The sequence below is a fragment of the Brassica rapa genome, chromosome A04, assembly GCF_000309985.2.
Source record: "Brassica rapa cultivar Chiifu-401-42 chromosome A04, CAAS_Brap_v3.01, whole genome shotgun sequence".
NCBI classification, from domain to species: domain Eukaryota; kingdom Viridiplantae; phylum Streptophyta; class Magnoliopsida; order Brassicales; family Brassicaceae; genus Brassica; species Brassica rapa.
In genome coordinates, this window is record NC_024798.2 from 14847878 (window position 1) to 14865638 (window position 17761).

Genomic DNA, 17761 nt, shown 5'->3' on the forward strand with positions numbered 1-17761 from the left:
GTAATATCATATTTTGATTAATTTAGTTAAATAATTTAATTTTCAATAAATTTGTTAACATAAACATATAGGAAACTATTCATCCAATAACATTATAGAGATAGTATACAAAAACATCTACATCGTTTATTCTCTCATTCTCTGTAGCACCATCACTGATCGGTAGTCTCAGTCGCGAGATTGATAGACCTTTTAATAATTATTAAAATCAAATTAATAATAAATTTAAATAATATGTAAAAATACAATACTTATCACAAAACATACATTGACCGAAAGATGTGAGTTACATGAAAATCATGATCCAAAAGTATCGGGTTGCAACTTTGGAAACCTTCTAAAACTGAACTTCTTCTGCGTATAAATAACTCCACACATTGATTCATAGCATTTACTCTTTCTATCAGCTAACTAGCTGTCACTTAAATAATTCAAGCGAAATGACACGTGTAGACTAACCGCTTCGCACTTATAAACTATTGTCCTAATAAGCGTCACTTTGATTTTGTTAGGTGTATGTAGTGTTCCATACGTCTCTTCAATCTCTTCCCCTTTCTGGAAAATTCTTTCTTCTTTATTATATAAGGTCACTTTTGATCAGGTGTATGTAGCTACTATACCAATAGTTTAGAAGTGCTATACACGCTTCTCTTTAGTAATCTTTTGAGAAGAACCTATGCCGATTAGTCAGAAAATCCCGACATGGGCTGCTGTTCCGACTGTCTTTGCCATCTTCGCCGTGGTTTCATATCAGACTCTATTTGCGCCAGACAATTTAGAGGGCACCAAAAATGTATTGCCTATGGCTAAGACCATTCCAATTCCTGTTGATGGGCCAGAGAGCATCGAGTTTGACCCACAAGGAGAAGGTCCTTATGCTGCCGTCGTGGACGGTCGTATTCTCAAGTGGCGCGGCGATGCACTCGGCTGGGTTGAGTTTGCCCACACATCTCCTCACAGGTTCTTATTTTTGTTACAGCATTCACTAGTACAGACGTGCATATAAGCAAATAAGCAAACCAGTTGATGTGAAAAAAAAAACAAAATATTTTCTGTCATTGTAATTAATTCATTGTTTATTCGATAGGACTCAAACTTTAGATCCGCTGAATGAATTTTACAGTGAATCCGATCAAATTCTAAGTGTCGAGTTTAGAACTCTATCTAAAATCATTGTGCAAGCAGTCCTTAATAATATTTTTGGTGCTTGGTAACTTAGGTATTGACACTGTAGAAAAGGTGGATGGACAGAATAAATATTTTTTTCATAGTTTGTTTTGACAAAAATGTAACCTAAGAATAATTAGATCCAAAAGCGTATACATATTTGGGACTTCTCAAGTGCACAATCCACACCTACTGTTATATTAATTATGTTGTTATTTTCTGAAATAAAAAAGTGTATATGAAAAATAATTATTATTTTCTCCTTGTTATATGAAGAGGGAACTGTTCAAGCCGTGAAGTAGTGCCTACTTGTGGAAGACCACTGGGACTTAGTTTTGAGAAGAAAACGGGAGATCTATACATCTGCGATGGTTACCTAGGGGTCATGAAGGTTGGACCTCAGGGAGGTTTGGCCGAGTTAGTTGTGGACCAGGCCGAAGGTCGCAAAGTTATGTTTGCGAACCAAATGGATATTGACGAAGAGGAAGATGTCTTCTACTTCAATGATAGTAGTGACAAGTATCATTTCAGGTATTATTATGCTTCTCCTAGCTTATACATGTGCCTATGATCCGAGCATCTGCATGTTACATGTACATATAAGAGACATTATTTTGTTATGTGAAAACAAAATAGCTCAAGACTTGTGTGTTGTTTGTCGTTAGGGAGGTATTTTTCGTTGCTGCCAATGGCGAGCGGTCGGGAAGAGTGATCAGATATGATAAGAAGACGAAGGAGGCCAAAGTTGTGATGGACAATCTCCGTTGTAATAACGGTTTGGCTCTAAACAAAGACCGGTCTTTTCTAATCTCTTGCGAGTCGGCCACAGGTCTGGTCCACCGATATTGGATAAAAGGTCCTAAAGCTGGGACCCGCGACATCTTTGCGAAGGTCCCTGGATACCCTGACAACATCAGGCTGACACCAACGGGAGACTTTTGGATTGGCATACACTCCAAGAAATCTCCAGTAGGGAGATTGATAGTGGGGAACAAATGGCTTGGGAAACTGGTTGAAAAGACAGTGAAGTTGGAGTTGTTGATTGCTGTGATGAACGGGTTCAAACCGCATGGAATCGCGGTGAAAATCTCCGGCGAGACAGGAGAGATCCTTGAGATACTCGAGGACAGAGAAGGGAAGACAATGAAGTATGTAAGTGAGGCTTATGAGCGGGAAGATGGAAAGATATGGTTTGGGTCTGTTTTTTGGCCAGCCGTTTGGGTTCTTGATCGCAAGTAACTCTTTTTTTTTTTTTTTACTCTGTTTTGTTGTTCGCAGTGATGTGTTGTGCTATACAGTATTAATAAATGTTTCTTGAGTGTAACGTTTGTTCTGTGTGCCATTACTAGAGTAGTTGCACCCCCTTTTACATGTTTATCTTTTCTCCTCTGTTTCTCAAGTAGCATAAAGAGGCTTCTCAGATGTTAGAAGATATATACTAAGGCTTAGAATGTGAAGTGGATATTAGGCGGTTCTCACTTCTCATGAGGATCCACAACAAAATCTCTTATTTAGGATAATTATTAGTATGGTTCCATTTAGTGGAGATCAACGTGAAAGCAAGACAGTTCTTACGAAGAAACACTTGTAGAACAAAATACTTTTATTATTTGGAGTGTTTTAAATGCAACAACACTAAACAAAAAACAAGGTTTTTCCTAATTAGCCAGATCATGTCGGAGTCGAGAAAGCCAAAGAAGTATTAAATAGTGAAGAATAACAGGGATAAGTACTGGAACAGCAAACATAAGCAACAGAAAAATCGACCGACCCAAAGAAACGTTAGTTTCCTTTTTCTCAGGAAAAGGTTGGTTAATATTTTCCCAAAGACAAAAAGGAAAATATACAAAGTTATACAGGAAAAGGAATATGTATGTGATCGGCTGGCTATATAAGAAGAGTCCATACGTGAATAACAAAGGAAACCCATGGCGAATAATCCTATAGCCGCACCTCCTCCTGCGAAAAAAAGGAAGACGTCGTTGTCATCAATTCCAGATGATGTCATTGTGAACGTCTTAGCTCGGATCTCGATATCCCACTACCGTTCCCTCTGCTTAGTCTCCAAAAACTTCTACTCTCTTCTATCTTCTCCAGATATCTACTTTGCTCGATCCCTAATCGGTACCACAGACGTTCACCTCTACGTGTGCCTACGGCTACCAACTCCCTCCTCCACCAGTCATCATCACAGATGGTTCAATCTCGGCTACCGTCAGGGTCAGTTAAGTTTAGTACCGGTAAGAACACTCTCTTCCTCGTCGTATTCACCTGACCGGTTAAACTCAACCTCTGTCGCCGTCCATTCCGAAATCTACCAGATAGGAGGAGGAAGCAACGAGGAGAAGCGGACCAGAGCCGTTAGAGTTCTTGATTGTCGGAGTCGTACGTGGCGTCCTGCTCCCGACATGAAGGTGGCAAGGAAACACGCTAGGTCTTATTTTTTAGATGACAAGATATATGTAACAGGAGGATGCACAAGAAGAGAGGAAAATTGGGGTGAGGTTTTCGACATAAAGACTCAGAAGTGGAAGCCATTGCCTAAGCCTCCTAGTGATCATGATCACAAAGGTGTAGTTTATGGAGGAAGGCTATACGCTTTCACCTCCATCAACTACGCATATGAGCCGAAAGAAGAAAGATGGGTACAAGAGGCGGGGTTTGTGGGTCTAGGACCTATAACAGGACCTTTGTGCGTTATAGGAAATGAGATTTTTGCTGAACATGACCGTAAGTACACGTGGTATAACCCAAGGAATGTGAATGGAAAGCAGCAGGTAATAGATGGTTTGAATGATGTGTACAAGAAACGTGCTAATAATTACAGAACGATTCAATTAGTTAACCATGGTGGGAAACTGGTAATTATATGGAATGAGACTCGCAGGAAACGCAAGCGTCTTTGGTGTGCGGTGATTAGCTTGGAGGAGCGTTCCACTCCATTGGGAACTCGTATGCGGGGGAAGGTCGAACGATGCGATCTTCTTTTAGATTCAGTCCACAAGTCATATATGCTCTCAAGCTGCCTATCGGTTTTGGTCTGAAACTCATATGTTTGCTATATTTCTAATAAGATGACTTTGTCTTTACATCAAAACAGGAATCTTGCATCATATTCCCTTTGTAATAAAACCAATGTAAATATATATGATCTCTTCAAAGTATGGAAACTAAAATGGGTTGATATCAATTATGCTGTCTGCTTTGTGTATTGTTTGTCTTGTCTAGAGAAGAGGGGAGGGATAAAATAATCATCATGTGGGTGTTCTACTCTAATCTTATTATGAAAAAAACAAGAGAGATCCTTCTGTGTTGTGAAATAAGTACCAACTAAAGAATCATCTTGGGGGGAACAAAGAATGTCCTAATCATCAAATGACTGTAAAGAGTTGATTAAAGTAACTGCAAAGCACATCATACCACTATCGTTGGTGCTGTTACCCCCATGAATATATGCATAGAAAGCTATCTCTACGTGGCAAACTGGAGACAGGAGACCATATCCTTTTATCCGATAAGATTAGTTTATGCTCTTTCCCTACAAATATAACTCGAATCAGGAAGTTGCAATGTAAAAGAGAAGAAAAAAGACATTGCCACCAAGAAGGAGTGGGTCTAAATTGATGAAGTCATGACCCAACTCCAAGTGTCTTGCATACAAGATGAAGTTTGTTTATTTCCTTTTTTTCGTTTTGTCGGCTTAGCTATAAAAGGCATAGGAAATAGGAGAATTAGAAATTATTCGTGTAAGAAAAGGAATCCCTAAGCTAGTATAAATAGAAGGCATCGCTGAAGGTTTTGTTGAATCATCCGATTATAACAGGGACTAGAGCAATAAGAGAGATTAACAATTAAGAGAGGTTTTGCTTTGGTTGCGATCTTTATTTTGTTCTTAATATAAAAAAACTCTGTTTTGTTGTTCGCAGTGATGTGTTGTTCTATACAATATTGATAAATATTTTTTGTGTGTAACGTTTGTTCTCCATGCAATTATTAGAGTAGTTGCATCCACTTTTACATCTGATCTTTTCTCCTTTGTTTGCCAAGTAGCATAACTGCATAAAGAGGCTTCTCAGATGTTAGAACAAAGATACTAAGGCTTAGAAATGTGAAGTGGATGATATTAAACGGTTTTCATGAGAGTCCACAACAAAAACTCTCATTAACAGCAAGACAGTTCTTGTGAAGAAACATTAGTATAACAGAATACTTTTGTTATTTGGAGTGTTTTAAGTGCAACAACACTAAACAAATAACAAAGTTTTTCCTAATTAGCCAGATCATGTCGGAGTCGAGCAAGCAAAAGAAGTATTAAATAGTGAGGCAACGAGAGTCATCTCTCACTTTAACTTCCAACATGTACAGTTTATCCATTGAAAGTGGATGTTGAAGATGGTTGTTTCGTGACCATTTTCATGTACATAACAGAAGCACACACAAAGATCCTTCGAACCATACACGATGAACATGGATGAAGACTACTAGTCTAACCACTGCCTCTTATCAGATGTAGGAGAGCAGTAAAGTCAGTAAACTACAACCCAACAGTTCTCAAATGGACAAGTCTAAAGAAGTAGCGCAACTTGGATTCTACCACTCTCTGATTCATACTCACGAGATGTTAAAAACTCTTTGTAGACAGAATTAATTATTATCCAGTAATATGTATATATAACATGTACATTTTAGTACCTCCAAAATAAACAAAAGGAAAAAGACTATTCATCATCCTTCTCCTTGTCAACTTTCTTCCCAATCCAATTAGCGACAATAGGAGTCAAAGCCACCGTGGGAGGAAACCTTATGGGAGAAGCAGCTTTATGCGCTGCGTAAGCCAACGCAAAGGCTCCCACTTTCTCTCCCGTCTCATTCGTCGAGATCCCAACCTTTGAAACAAAACAACAGCTATTATTACTCAAATTCAAGAACAAGAAACACATAAAGATAAAGGAGAACCTTGAGAAGGAGAGCTTGAACATCAACACCGGAAGTGACGAGAGCGTAGCAGAGCGAGAAGGAAATGAGGGAAAGGGTGATGGATGTTGCTAGGTAAGCACCACCGTACTTTGCAAGCAACTCCTTAGCTTCATCTGTCTTTGACTTCTTCTTCTTCTTCGTCTCTCCATCACTTTCTTCATCCTTTGAGGTCAATATCTGTATTGTTCATTCAAAATTGTAAATATATGATTCAAGAAGAGGAAAGCAAAAGATTGAAGATAAGAAAGTCACCTTCCATAGACCAACTTCGAGTCCATATTTCTTGGTAACTTCCTCCGGAGACGGCGGGGAAGTGTTCTTCTCCTCGGCTTTCTCTCGGACGGCTCTGCATCTGAACTTATTCGTATTGGACTCCGACGAAGTTTGGATTGAAGAGAGGAAGAAGAATCGAGTTTTAGTGTTTCTGGTGTTCCACAAGGAAGACGGAGCCGACGAAGGGACTTGCAGAATCATCGCCATAGTTTAATTTGTTTTCAGCCACCAAAAAACGAAGTCAATCGTTTCCTTTACCTCTTTTATTCTTTGTTCTTCTTGTACACACAAATCTTACCGTAGTTATAAACCTTTTTATCTAATTATTTAATTTAAACAAAGTTAATTTTTTGATATTAAATTGTACTTTATCAAGTTAATTAAAATTAGTGTTTAATCATCTGGAATTTAGAAGATGCTTTACAATACTTGGAGTAAAGGAGAACAAAAAATGAGGAGGTAAACGAATATCCACGTCCCTGGGAAAAAAGTAAGCGGATGAGGTTGTTTTCGTTTTCAGACACTCAACACACGTACGGCTAGAATGCAGGCAAGTCGCCAGACCGTACATCGCACAAACAAAACCCAAAATATATACATTCTCTCTCTGTACTTTTTGTTTCAAATACATTTTCTATATAGTATATATAAAGGCAAATCTTTTAAATAACTTTTTATTTTATTTAAGATGACAAAGTATATTCAGTAAAAAGTTAATAACAATTATAGTCTTATTAACAATTTTAATTAATTATTTATTAAATATATAAAATAAATGGAGAAATTCCATAGTTAGTTCTTTTTAGTTTTTTTTTCACAAAAATAGACTTAAAAGAATAACAAAAATAAGTTTTACTATTAAAAATTAAATATGCACTTTTAAGGGTTAACTAATCTATACTTATGATTTAGAGTTAAGGAGTGAGATTTTTGGGATAGAATTTCAAATTAAAAAAAAATTAAAATTAAAATTAAAATGTTCAAAATAAAAAAAAGTCTATTTTGGTCATTTTATTTTTTGAGTGCTATTTTTGTGAAAATAAGAACTATCAGAACTTGAAAACTCTAAACTATAAGAAAAGAACCAGTAGATATCATATTTTTATGCCAGTTATATGTTGGGTTGGAATTTCTCTAATACACTGTATATTACTATATTAGTAAATTTCATTCATTACAAAAAAAGAGAAGAATATTGATAATAAAAAACTTGTGTATCGTATTATGCTGTGTTTCATCTTTTTAGCATATTTATCTTAACAAAATAAAACTCCACAAAAGCACAAACAAAGAAAACCCAAAAATCATACAAATAGTGTCTTGAAATTTTTCTCTCCTCTCTTTTTTCTTTCTCCACTCTGTCTTCATCTCCACGTATTCCTCATACCTTCCTTTACCTCTTCTCCCCTCACCACATCCATCTTTACGACTTCTCTTCCCTTCCAACAACCCTTGTAATATTACCACACTCTCCCTCCCTTTCAAACACTTTCCTTCTATGTCCTCTACTCCCAACCTCACCTCCCTCACGTGCACTTCTCCTCCCACTTCCTCGTCCACCTCTTTCCACGTCTCCGCCGATCCACACGACACAACCGCCGCCACCTCCGCCGCTCTCTTCCCCGTCACCACCGTCGAAAATCTAATCTCTAAATCTCCGGTCAACCAGTTCCGCTTCGCCGAAACTGCGTCCCTACTCGATATATTCACCGCACGTTTCTTTACCGGATCGATCACTATCCAGTTGAGCTTCATGCTCGCTTCCATATCTGTCACCCACGCTTCGTAATCCCCACCCGGATATCGAATCCGGGTGCTAACCGACTCTTTTGGGTCGAGCATATCGACCCGAAACGGAGCCGACAAGAACCAACTTCCTTTGCCACTCTCTGTTTCCATCTCTTGGACCTTAGAGTAGATTAGCTCTCCTCGGTAATACAGGTCAACGGCTGAGATTAATCCAGTGGTCGGTGGATCGTCTTTTTCGGAAGGCCACGTGTGTTCACTGAACGGGTACGAGTCAGCGAAGAAGGAGCGGTACCCGGAAGGGAAGGAGGAGATGGCTTTAACAACACGTGGATCGTTTATAGAAGGCCACGTGGCGGCTGAGAGTTCTTGCCAGAGCTTCTGTTCCCTGCAGAGGGTTTGGAGATAAGAGGATGTTGATGCGGTGGAGGAAAGCGTCGGACCGTCGAGTCGGGTCAAGATTTGGGTTTGGATGATGTCAGGATGAAGCGTTGAGAAGGAATCACCGGTGCTATAATCGACGTGTGCCATTTAGAAATGAGAGGAAATTGTTTTTTTTTTTTTTTATGTGAAAAGAGAATGTGTAACAAGATGATTATGAAATCATACAGATATATAATGAATGAAGTAAAGATATAAAGAGAATGATCAAAGGAAGCGATGGTTCAGTCAACCGTCGCTCTTTTAGACTATTCTATTTCAAGATGCATGATTTATTATTCCTATTTTATCCATGTTTCCGAAGATAAATAAATGTATATACACGCTCTATTTATGACAAATCTTTTCAAAACTTATCTTTATTAGACAGATCACGTAATCTCTGCAACGAATTTCATATTTTCCACGTTATTTTTATCATTGAGTTGACATTTCAAGCTTTTTGGTTGCTCGGATTTTGAAAACCAGGAGGACATTTTTTTGTTCTTATGGTCAGTTAAAAGCTTTTTTTTTTAGAACAAATAACTTTTTTTATGGCCACTCAGAAGTCAGAACCGGTGGTCTTAATTAGTGGCTCTTTCTTGGAAAAAAAGAAGACATTTTCGCAATATGATTGTATTAGAGTGCATTAGTTTTGTTGTATGCTTATTGGTGGTGGTACTAATGTCCTGTATTAAAATTATACTGGTTATAGTAGAATAACTAGCACATGAAACTCTCTCTCCTCTCCTAGAGAGAGATTTTCTCTCTCGATTTCTTCCTCTCTTATCAATCTCTTATCTTTCAGAGAGGTTAGATTTGTTCGAGAGTGAGAGAGAGATATCCTTTTGTTTTCCGGCTACGGTTCATCCGACCGGCTTTCGTCTCCGGCGTTCTCGCGTTCTTCTCCGGCGGAGAGCAGCCGGCTTTTGACTCTGGGATGCGGTGTATCCCTTAGCTCCATGTCGCCGGTTTTTGGTTCCGCGTCACGCCTCGTTGGTGCTGACGGCGGCTTTTCATCGGGGTTATCCCGGTTCAGTTTGACTGGCGTCTCTGTTCTTCCTCCTCCCAATCGACTCTCTTTCCTTGGCCTCATCGATGGTTGAGGGATGATAGAAGACGATTGAATCATTTGGAAAGGTCTGGTCCGGAAGCGATTCGACTAACCGTGAAGAAGGCTCTGTCTGAGCATCTTTCTTCATCGGCTTCAGTTCCGCTGTCGGCGGAAGTCCGTCGCCTCTCCTTTGCAGCGCCGGTGGAAGATGGTTGATTCTCGCCTTGACACGTGTCACAGAATGCTGGGCGTTCGTACACGCGGTGGGCAAGTTGTCAACTCCTTCCTCTTCCGGTTTTTCGTTTTGGGCTTTAGGCCCTGAGCGGTTTAGTACAGTATTGCCTATTTGATGGGCCTGTTGTCTTTTGTTATGTTTTGGATTGGGCTTATTTGGGCCTTTTCCTTTTAATAAAATATCAGTGAAAAAAAAAAAGAATAACTAGCACATAAATTTATGAGTAATTGGCGTAGATGCACCCAGAAATCCATGTAATTTGCCATATAACCTTGTTTTTTTTTAATATTTTTAGTGACTATAATACCCTTATCTCTATCTCTCTCTCTTTTCCCTTTTATGTGTTCTAATCTCTTTATCTCTCGTACAAATTATTCAAATCATCTTCTAATTCAACACAAATCTTTATTTTTTTATTCTGATTCTTTTGACACCCATAATGCTAATCTTATTTTCTCACCCCAGTTCTAATATTTCCAATTTCGAATCACAATCAACTTTTAGATAATATATACGTTAGTAGGTACTTACCTGCTATTATTTAGATTTTAATGGATTCTTAATCGATACATGAAGTGTTAGCTGTTACAAATAGATTTGAAGCTATTTAATAGATAACTAATTAATTGTTAATAGTTTCATTAACTGCTATATGATTTGTTAGTTGATACATTTGTTTGATACATAGATTGTTAGATGATACTGAAATTATTAGCGGATATGTTAGTTGGTATGTAAATTGTTACCTGCTATGTAAATATTTAGCTGATAGATCTAGAGTTACTTGTTTTCGACAAAGCATAAGGGCATTTTCGTCCGCACAGTGTCAAAAAGTTACTCCTTTTTGAGTTATCTATAATTAAGGGCATTCAGCAAATTTGGACCTTAATTGGGGATATTCCACACATTGTCTCTAAATTTATAGTAGTTACGGGGTAGGTATTATAGTAAAATAAGACAAATTTTTATATTTTTATTTTTTCAGAATTTTTTAATAACAAGCAGTTAAAAACTGAAGAAGTTTTCTCTTTAAAATATTTATATAAAAATACCAGATATATACTATAATATGTTTGTTTTTATCTTATAAAATACGTCGTTGTCATGATAGTTACGCATAGGCCTAGTTACGCATCGTAACGTAATCAAGATTTACTGTGATTAGTGAGTGAATTACTATTTTCGTGTTAGTAATCAATTTTATTGAAAAGAATTATTATATGAAATAACACTATATTTACGTGGTACATTATGGATTGTGTCATTTTGTACCACTAATTTTTTTTAGAATTTTATACATTACTTATATGTAATAGAGAAAAAGACTAAGATAGCACCAAACCAAGTTTTTGTTCCCAAAGTAGCACTCAAGGCTCAAAGTCACAAAAATAAGTTTCATTAAAGAGGTAAATATACACTTATATCCCTTAAGTTAATTAATCCAAACCTTAGGGTTTAGAGTTAAGGGGTGGGGTTTTGGAATTAGAGTTTAAAATTTTATAAAAAATAAATACTAAAATAAAAAATAAAAATTTTAAAAACAGTTTCAAAAAGTATTTTTAAATTATAAAAAGAAAATTTTCAAAAAAAAAATAAAAAAAAATTTCGAAAAAAAGATTTTCAAAAAAAAAATTATAAAATTTCGAATCTGAAAACTCATAATCTGAAACTATAAAATTTTTTTTTTTTTATTTTATTATTTTTATTTTTTTTTGTTTGTTTATTTAATTTTAAACCAAGGGTATTAGGGATATTTTACCCTTTAATGAATATCATTTTTGTGACTTTTTCCTTCTAGTGCTATTTTTGAGACATAAACTTCAAAAGGTGCTATTATTGACAATTGCCCTATGTAATATTGGTAAATCAATTTCTAATTAATTAATTCAAAAGTTTCCATAATTCATTATATGTTTGCATTTTTAATTTAATAATAAACATATATTTTTTCTAACAAAATCTTATAAAATGTTTCACCACTATTTTATAAATTATTATTATATTATTATTATTTTAAAAGAAAAAGGAAAATATGCTAATATTATTGTATATTACATATAGATAAAAGATATATTATCAAGCTAAATGATAAATATAATTACATAAACTAATACGCGAACTATTTTCCTAGATTATAAAATCAAACTAAGTATATTCATATTAAAATTATATATACATGCTCATAAATAAAATATTTCCTTCAATTAAACTAAAACAATTTTTATAAAAAATAAGTAACGTCTGATATATAATTTTCATATTAACTATAAATACAAAAGTAATAAAATAATTTACATCAAAACTTAAACTTTTAACCAAAAATATTTAAAATTTTCTATAAAAAATAGATAACACATAACCATATATATATATAAATAAATTTTTTAACACATATTAAAGTTATAAATTTTAGACAGCTATTTTTGTGGCCGCAATTTAGGTTAAACAAATTATTTTAATTTACTTTACAAAAATAATTTGAACGGTCAATAAAAATAATAATTACATTATTGAATAGGTTAAGTCACTACTATATGTTAACTGTTTTATTAAATTCTAACAACTGAGTATTACAATAAGTTATAAAAATCCGAAAATGAGTATATTATGTTTTTAAAATCCATCAATTATTATAGTTCAAACAAGCTAGATGTGTTTATTATAAAACAAAAAAAAAACTAAAACTAAAACCCAAATCAGTCTACAGATACTTTTGTATTATCAAATTAATTATTTTTTTAAATGTTTCCGCTATTTGAAAGTGTAGATAGAATCAAATAATTAATATTTAATATAGAATATTACAAAAAGAGCCAAAAAATACATATATAAAACACATTAGCCATCGATGTCTGTCATTATATGTGTTTTCATTCAATCAAACCCAAAGACTACCAACTCTAATGTTTCATCGACATTGAAGATATCTCCCTCCACAAAGGACAGATTATCTTTTTGTTTTGTTTTGTTTGGTCTGAGACATGAAAATAAAAGATAACTAAAGAATGATTAAAAGACGGATTATAATTTCATGATTAGGATAAGGATAAGGTAGGCCTTATCGTAATTATAAATGACGTTGGACTACAGACCGAACCAAAAGTAATATTTTAAGGTTAGACGGAATTGCACTAATTCAGATTTCATTAATATGATCTACAAGAAATCTTATTTCGAAACAATCATCCACCTGTATTACAGAATAACTAATGACTAAGACAAGAAAACAACCTTCGTTGATCAGTTAAATGAACATTCACCTTGATCTATAAAATTTAATTAAATAATGTATATACACATTAGTTGTCTTTTAAATTATTTAAACAATAAACAATATATACATTGATCATTTACTTCACAATCCACAACTTTTTCAAACGATTAATCTGACGGCCGGCTTAATCTATGGTTCAAGATTAAACTGGATAACAGGCAATACCGCAAAACATTAAACAGTCAAATACATATGACACATCCTTAGATTGCTGTGACAAGAGCCTTTTTCTCTACTTCGCATATATGACTAAGGACGACCGAGTCAAAGAAAAATCGAACCTCATGTCATAAGGTTAAGACAAACTATTGTTGTTTATGGATTTTAACTATGTATCACTTTGGTCAATGATTTGGACTTCACTGATTTTGTATTAATAATCATGAGACGGCAATTTCAGAAAGAGAAGTATCGTATATCTAAAGTATTAAGGATCAATGATTGATTTATGAATTTCACTGATTAAGGATACATAATATATTTCCACTAACTCCCTTTGTAATACCCTAGTTCATTGCCGTGTATGTAACACATTGGTGCCGACTTGGATGAACCTCAACATCAAGGGTTTAAAGACAATACATGAACCAGTTAGACAATGGAACATGACACTCTGTGGGCTAAATGGAAAGTTTATTGACTTTATCCATGAAGTATTTGACAAAGAGAAGGCTATGGCCTTGATGCGTGTTAGTCAGTCAAGAATGTTTACATTACGTTCCTGTATTCGAGGACAAGATCCCTCATTTCTTGTAACAGTTTTGTGTATATAAACTCATGTAAATCTGTAAATTAACATATGTCTACTGATAACACCAACATCACTAATGAGTAGCGATCATACTCCAATCAGGTTGCTCAAGCTGAAAGCGCTGCAGGGCCGTGAGATTTTGGGAGTATTTTAATAAAGATTTCAATGAGATCTTCCCACCGAATTTTTTTTGGAGATTTTTAGACAAGTACATAGCCGAATCTAAGTGATTTATTTTACTCTTGTATTCGGTTGACAGACTCCCCATACATTAACCATAACATGTCATGATGCAGAAGTTTATTCATTATTTTGATAAAAGGGTAATAATCGCCCAAACATTGATAGCAATAGCAATCGTTGGTTCATAGTATATATAACAAAACAACTCAATGTTACATATTTATCTACTCCATGGCTTTGCCTTTGCGTCGGTTGTTGCTGCTCCCACAGCTCGTCTCCAGTACATAGCAGACAATAGAGTCAACGTCATCCCCGAAAATGCTATAAGCTTCCATGGCCTGCGTATAGCTAAATCCCATCGACAAAACCATCTCTACACTGCTGCTCACCACCGTCTTCTCTTTTACTGCCTCCTTTTGTTTCCAGTCAGTTCCTGCTTTCAAGAAATTTCATTTTCGTCTCAATATGCTTGTTCTTCTCAAGGTGAGAAGGATTCAAAAGAAATAATAATAATACTCACTAGCTCCAGAAGAGGACGTCTCAGCATTAGAATTGGGACCAATACGTGGCTTGGACCATTCCATAAGATACTCAGCACGAGAAGCTTCCATTACCGACCGTTCAATTTCCTTTTCCGTAAGCTCAAGATCAGAGTAATATCTCCCTTCTGCTAACAGCGCCTGTAACATAGTCAAATACCGTATAAGTAAGCCAATACACTCAAGACAGATCAGTGACTTGTATCATATAATATGGGTTACTTGCATTATCAATCTGATGTTCTTGCTGAGCCTTAATAGCAGCTTTCACCTGCTCTCTGTCCACGTGTCTCTGGATTCAAAACAAGAAATCTGATGAGGAATAACAAATAGACGCTACTTTTCTAGTTTGAATTACCAAACTAAACTTACCCCACTGAGGCTACCAAATCCGAGACCTGCACCAACGGTCAATCGATGTGGATCCACCAAAGAATTGTAATGGTTCCCATGGTGGTAACTCAGCCTTATCGGAGGTGTATCCGTGTTGTAGCTCCCTTGAAATATGTTGATCGGCTCTATAGGAAACAAAACATTACATTTTCATAAATTTCTTGTTACACTATCGAACATGAACAACTTTTTGTTTTCACTGTCAATCTAAGTTGCACCTGTGCTATATGAGTAGATGTGGATAGGCCTATTATACATTTCTGCTAAAGCTTGGATCTCCACGTTGTTTCCATAGACCTATATTACCATTATGTAAAAAGAGGTAAAAACAAAAGAAATTTAACAAAGCCAAGACATGAATAAGAGGAAGGCACCTTATTTCTTCTTTTCCTCTTCAAGTAAGAGGTAAAGCCTTCGGTTATGAACTGAGAAAAGTGATCCCTCTCGTGTTCCTAAACCATCCCATCGTGAGTAAGTTCTGCCACTTGTTACCATTATAACTAAAAACACTACTTCTGTGCTCCCTCAAGACAAAAGTACATCGTAGTTTTAAAAGTAGTATAACACGGTAAGTAGTCTATCTATAAGTAGCAAACTTGCTTCATATATTGTTGGTTCAAGATATCTTTCCCAACATACTGTTCTCAAAAGCAAATCAGATTGTCAAATCTAATGCAGTGTGCTGGTTATAAATCACACATTTTATCCATATGCAATGTTGTTACTCGGAGTAACTTAACTCTCTTACTTAAAGTTTCATTCAAGTTTACTTATAACCTAATGCTTTATTTTACTTAAAAGCTTTCCTTTCTTGATAAGAGGAAGGAAATGCCAGAAACTAAGAATGCAGTACATTCAAATAAACAAGGTGAATAGCCTATATGTACGGTAGTAAGGTACAGTCTAGGTTCAGTTTTGGCTCATCTAATGAAAGCTAAAGTCAAAACCACCTAGCACGAGCGACAAACGATTAGAAAAATTACCATGTAATCCATGCACAGTTGTCTAGTCATGTCGTGTGACTCTGAGTCTCCATATACTTGATCTGCCACAGCCCTGAAGAGACAGTTTCCATCTTCCACCATACGCCTGATCTCGAAGCCTTTCGATTGTCTAATCTCGGTTTCAAACTGATGCTCCCTTTCCGAGCCAGAGCTAGAGCCAGCATGAGAGGGTACAAAGCATGGCATATGCTCATCGGAACTGTTATAGCCTTCGTTCTCACTCTGAGACCTTGGAGAAGAAGGGTGTGATCCACTTGGCAAACTCCTAGTGGAAACAAGAGAGCGAGGTCCAGCTCCTCTTTGTGTTGCTCCAATTCGTAAAGCACCGAAACTTCCCAAGACCGATCTCCTATTATCATTCGAAGAAGGCTTCGGTGGAGGAACGGGTAAGGGCGGTGAATCAGGGCCATCTCCACCACTAACTGGAGAATCACTTTCAACAACAACAACATCATCTTCTCTATCCACAGGCTCATCACTGGGGGGAAGTGATGCATCCTTAGCATCAGAGCACTCCGCTTGTTCAACAACATTAACCTCTTCTTGCTTTCCATCCGTAGTAGTTTCTTCATCAATAGTCGCTGGTGGAACCTGAGCATTATTACTGCTTGCCTGTGGTGGCTCAGATCCTGAGGAAGAAGTAGAGCGGCTTGCGTTGGAAGAACTTCCTCGTTGAACCAAAATACGAGCCATTTTTTCGAAATACAAAGAAAGAAAAGATTAGAGGTGATGAAGAAGATGCCAAGGTTTATCCCTGGCTCTTGCTTTAGGGGCAACGATGACAATCCCTTGAGAGTGGGATTCCTTCCAGCCTTGGCACCAAAACCTTATCTGCATTCCCCTAGCATTCATCAATATTCCCCAACTTTAGACAATCCCAACAACACTTTCATCACTAGCTCAAAGATAACACCTTTACAAGCTCAAAACACTTAAACAAGATCCAATCTGGTTGTAAAGTAATCAACTTTCTCAATACCAAAACTGACACAAGTTCCAGTAGTTAATCAACTTTTATATAGAAATCAATCAAAGGGAACGGGCGAAATCAAAACGATGATAAAAGGGGGTAAATCGAAACCCTAGAGTTGACTTGTCAGAGGAGGAAGCTCACCGGAGATTTCAGAAGCTGAGAGTACAGATTCGAGATCGGACGGAAGAGAGTAGTACGAAGGATTCGAACGAATTGGAGCGAAATCGGAGATTAGGGTTTCGCGAAGAAGAAGAAAGATAGATGATGATGATAAGGAAAAAATTTGGTTAATTTTTGGGAAAGAGAAAAGGTTTTTTTTTTTCAACCGGAGTGTTCGGGTCTGGGGAGAGACGACCGGATTGGTGAGGTGGACACGTGTCTACATCTTTTCGTGCGAGAGATATATCTCGCAAGCAAAGGTAGCTTTGCCACTTGTCCAATCCGACATTGGTTCGACAAACTTGGTTTAACTGTTTAGACGAACTTGTTAGGGTTAGACTTGTCGTCTGGACAGTGTTGGTTAGATTGAAACCAGATCCAACGTCGGATTCCGACATAGTGCTTAACACAACACTGAACACAAAACGGTTGGACTTATAATCCGGTTTTCCTATTAAGAAATTGGTTTTCTTCAGAACTTAATTGCTACTCATTCCAGTTTCATAACATGTGTCACTTAGATACATTTCACTCATATTAAAAAACTAACAAAATAGTAGAAGCACCGTATCCTATTGGTTAAGGTTTAAAGGTTTCTACACCCAGGTCTGGG

At 36.4% G+C, this 17761-nt stretch overlaps 5 protein-coding genes across 7 annotated transcripts; 2 read left to right on the top strand and 3 right to left on the bottom strand.

Annotated features, from left to right (window-relative positions):
* Positions 1 to 517: 517 nt before the first annotated feature.
* Positions 518 to 2548, top strand: LOC103864773 (protein STRICTOSIDINE SYNTHASE-LIKE 9). Its single transcript, XM_009142540.3, has 3 exons — positions 518 to 960; positions 1444 to 1698; positions 1833 to 2548. Exons 1-3 carry the CDS (start codon positions 677 to 679, stop codon positions 2404 to 2406), a joined length of 1113 nt encoding a protein of 370 aa, XP_009140788.1. The 5' UTR covers positions 518 to 676; the 3' UTR covers positions 2407 to 2548.
* A 243-nt stretch (positions 2549 to 2791) lies between these two features.
* LOC103864774 (putative F-box/kelch-repeat protein At4g35120) lies at positions 2792 to 4432 on the top strand. The gene is made up of 2 exons (XM_009142541.3): positions 2792 to 3407; positions 3489 to 4432. The coding sequence occupies exons 1-2, from the start codon at positions 3096 to 3098 to the stop codon at positions 4209 to 4211; spliced, it is 1035 nt and encodes a 344-aa protein (XP_009140789.1). The 5' UTR covers positions 2792 to 3095; the 3' UTR covers positions 4212 to 4432.
* A 1318-nt stretch (positions 4433 to 5750) lies between these two features.
* On the bottom strand, positions 5751 to 6834 carry LOC103864775. Its single transcript, XM_009142543.3, has 3 exons — positions 6397 to 6834; positions 6124 to 6321; positions 5751 to 6053 (listed from the first exon to the last, which is right to left on the bottom strand). The coding sequence occupies exons 1-3, from the start codon at positions 6622 to 6624 to the stop codon at positions 5886 to 5888; spliced, it is 594 nt and encodes a 197-aa protein (XP_009140791.1). The 5' UTR covers positions 6625 to 6834; the 3' UTR covers positions 5751 to 5885.
* A 738-nt stretch (positions 6835 to 7572) lies between these two features.
* LOC103864776 (F-box protein At2g27310) lies at positions 7573 to 9423 on the bottom strand. The gene has a single exon (XM_009142546.3). It carries the CDS (start codon positions 8692 to 8694, stop codon positions 7669 to 7671), a length of 1026 nt encoding a protein of 341 aa, XP_009140794.1. The 5' UTR covers positions 8695 to 9423; the 3' UTR covers positions 7573 to 7668.
* Positions 9424 to 14180: 4757 nt separating this feature from the next.
* LOC103864777 (OTU domain-containing protein 5-B) lies at positions 14181 to 17455 on the bottom strand. 3 transcript variants are annotated; one of them, XM_009142548.3, is made up of 8 exons: positions 17131 to 17455; positions 15996 to 16847; positions 15387 to 15464; positions 15231 to 15309; positions 14992 to 15137; positions 14846 to 14911; positions 14601 to 14760; positions 14181 to 14516 (listed from the first exon to the last, which is right to left on the bottom strand). In XM_009142548.3, the coding sequence occupies exons 2-8, from the start codon at positions 16707 to 16709 to the stop codon at positions 14305 to 14307; spliced, it is 1455 nt and encodes a 484-aa protein (XP_009140796.1). In that variant the 5' UTR covers positions 16710 to 16847; positions 17131 to 17455; the 3' UTR covers positions 14181 to 14304. The 3 variants fall into 3 exon arrangements, with proteins under 3 accessions (XP_009140796.1, XP_009140795.1, XP_009140797.1); XM_009142547.3 differs by having other exon boundaries at positions 15996 to 16857; positions 17131 to 17447; XM_009142549.3 differs by having other exon boundaries at positions 14181 to 14513; positions 15996 to 16857; positions 17131 to 17386.
* Between the last annotated feature and the right edge of the window lie 306 nt (positions 17456 to 17761).

Excerpts from the sequence above, each read along its gene's own strand:
- LOC103864773 (XM_009142540.3), top strand. The coding sequence starts at position 677 with ATGCCGATTAGTCAGAAAATCCCGACATGGGCTGCTGTTCCGACTGTC. Across the intron at positions 961-1,443 it reads GCCCACACATCTCCTCACAG|AGGGAACTGTTCAAGCCGTG; the intron begins GTTCTTATTTTT and ends TGTTATATGAAG. Across the intron at positions 1,699-1,832 it reads AGTGACAAGTATCATTTCAG|GGAGGTATTTTTCGTTGCTG; the intron begins GTATTATTATGC and ends GTTTGTCGTTAG.
- LOC103864774 (XM_009142541.3), top strand. The coding sequence starts at position 3,096 with ATGGCGAATAATCCTATAGCCGCACCTCCTCCTGCGAAAAAAAGGAAG. Across the intron at positions 3,408-3,488 it reads GTCAGTTAAGTTTAGTACCG|ATAGGAGGAGGAAGCAACGA; the intron begins GTAAGAACACTC and ends GAAATCTACCAG.
- LOC103864775 (XM_009142543.3), bottom strand. The coding sequence starts at position 6,624 with ATGGCGATGATTCTGCAAGTCCCTTCGTCGGCTCCGTCTTCCTTGTGG. Across the intron at positions 6,322-6,396 it reads TCGAAGTTGGTCTATGGAAG|ATATTGACCTCAAAGGATGA; the intron begins GTGACTTTCTTA and ends TGAACAATACAG. Across the intron at positions 6,054-6,123 it reads TTCAAGCTCTCCTTCTCAAG|GTTGGGATCTCGACGAATGA; the intron begins GTTCTCCTTTAT and ends TTTGTTTCAAAG.
- LOC103864776 (XM_009142546.3), bottom strand. The coding sequence starts at position 8,694 with ATGGCACACGTCGATTATAGCACCGGTGATTCCTTCTCAACGCTTCAT.
- LOC103864777 (XM_009142548.3), bottom strand. The coding sequence starts at position 16,709 with ATGGCTCGTATTTTGGTTCAACGAGGAAGTTCTTCCAACGCAAGCCGC. Across the intron at positions 15,310-15,386 it reads AGAGGAAAAGAAGAAATAAG|GTCTATGGAAACAACGTGGA; the intron begins GTGCCTTCCTCT and ends ATGGTAATATAG. Across the intron at positions 14,517-14,600 it reads GACGTCCTCTTCTGGAGCTA|CAGGAACTGACTGGAAACAA; the intron begins GTGAGTATTATT and ends ATTTCTTGAAAG.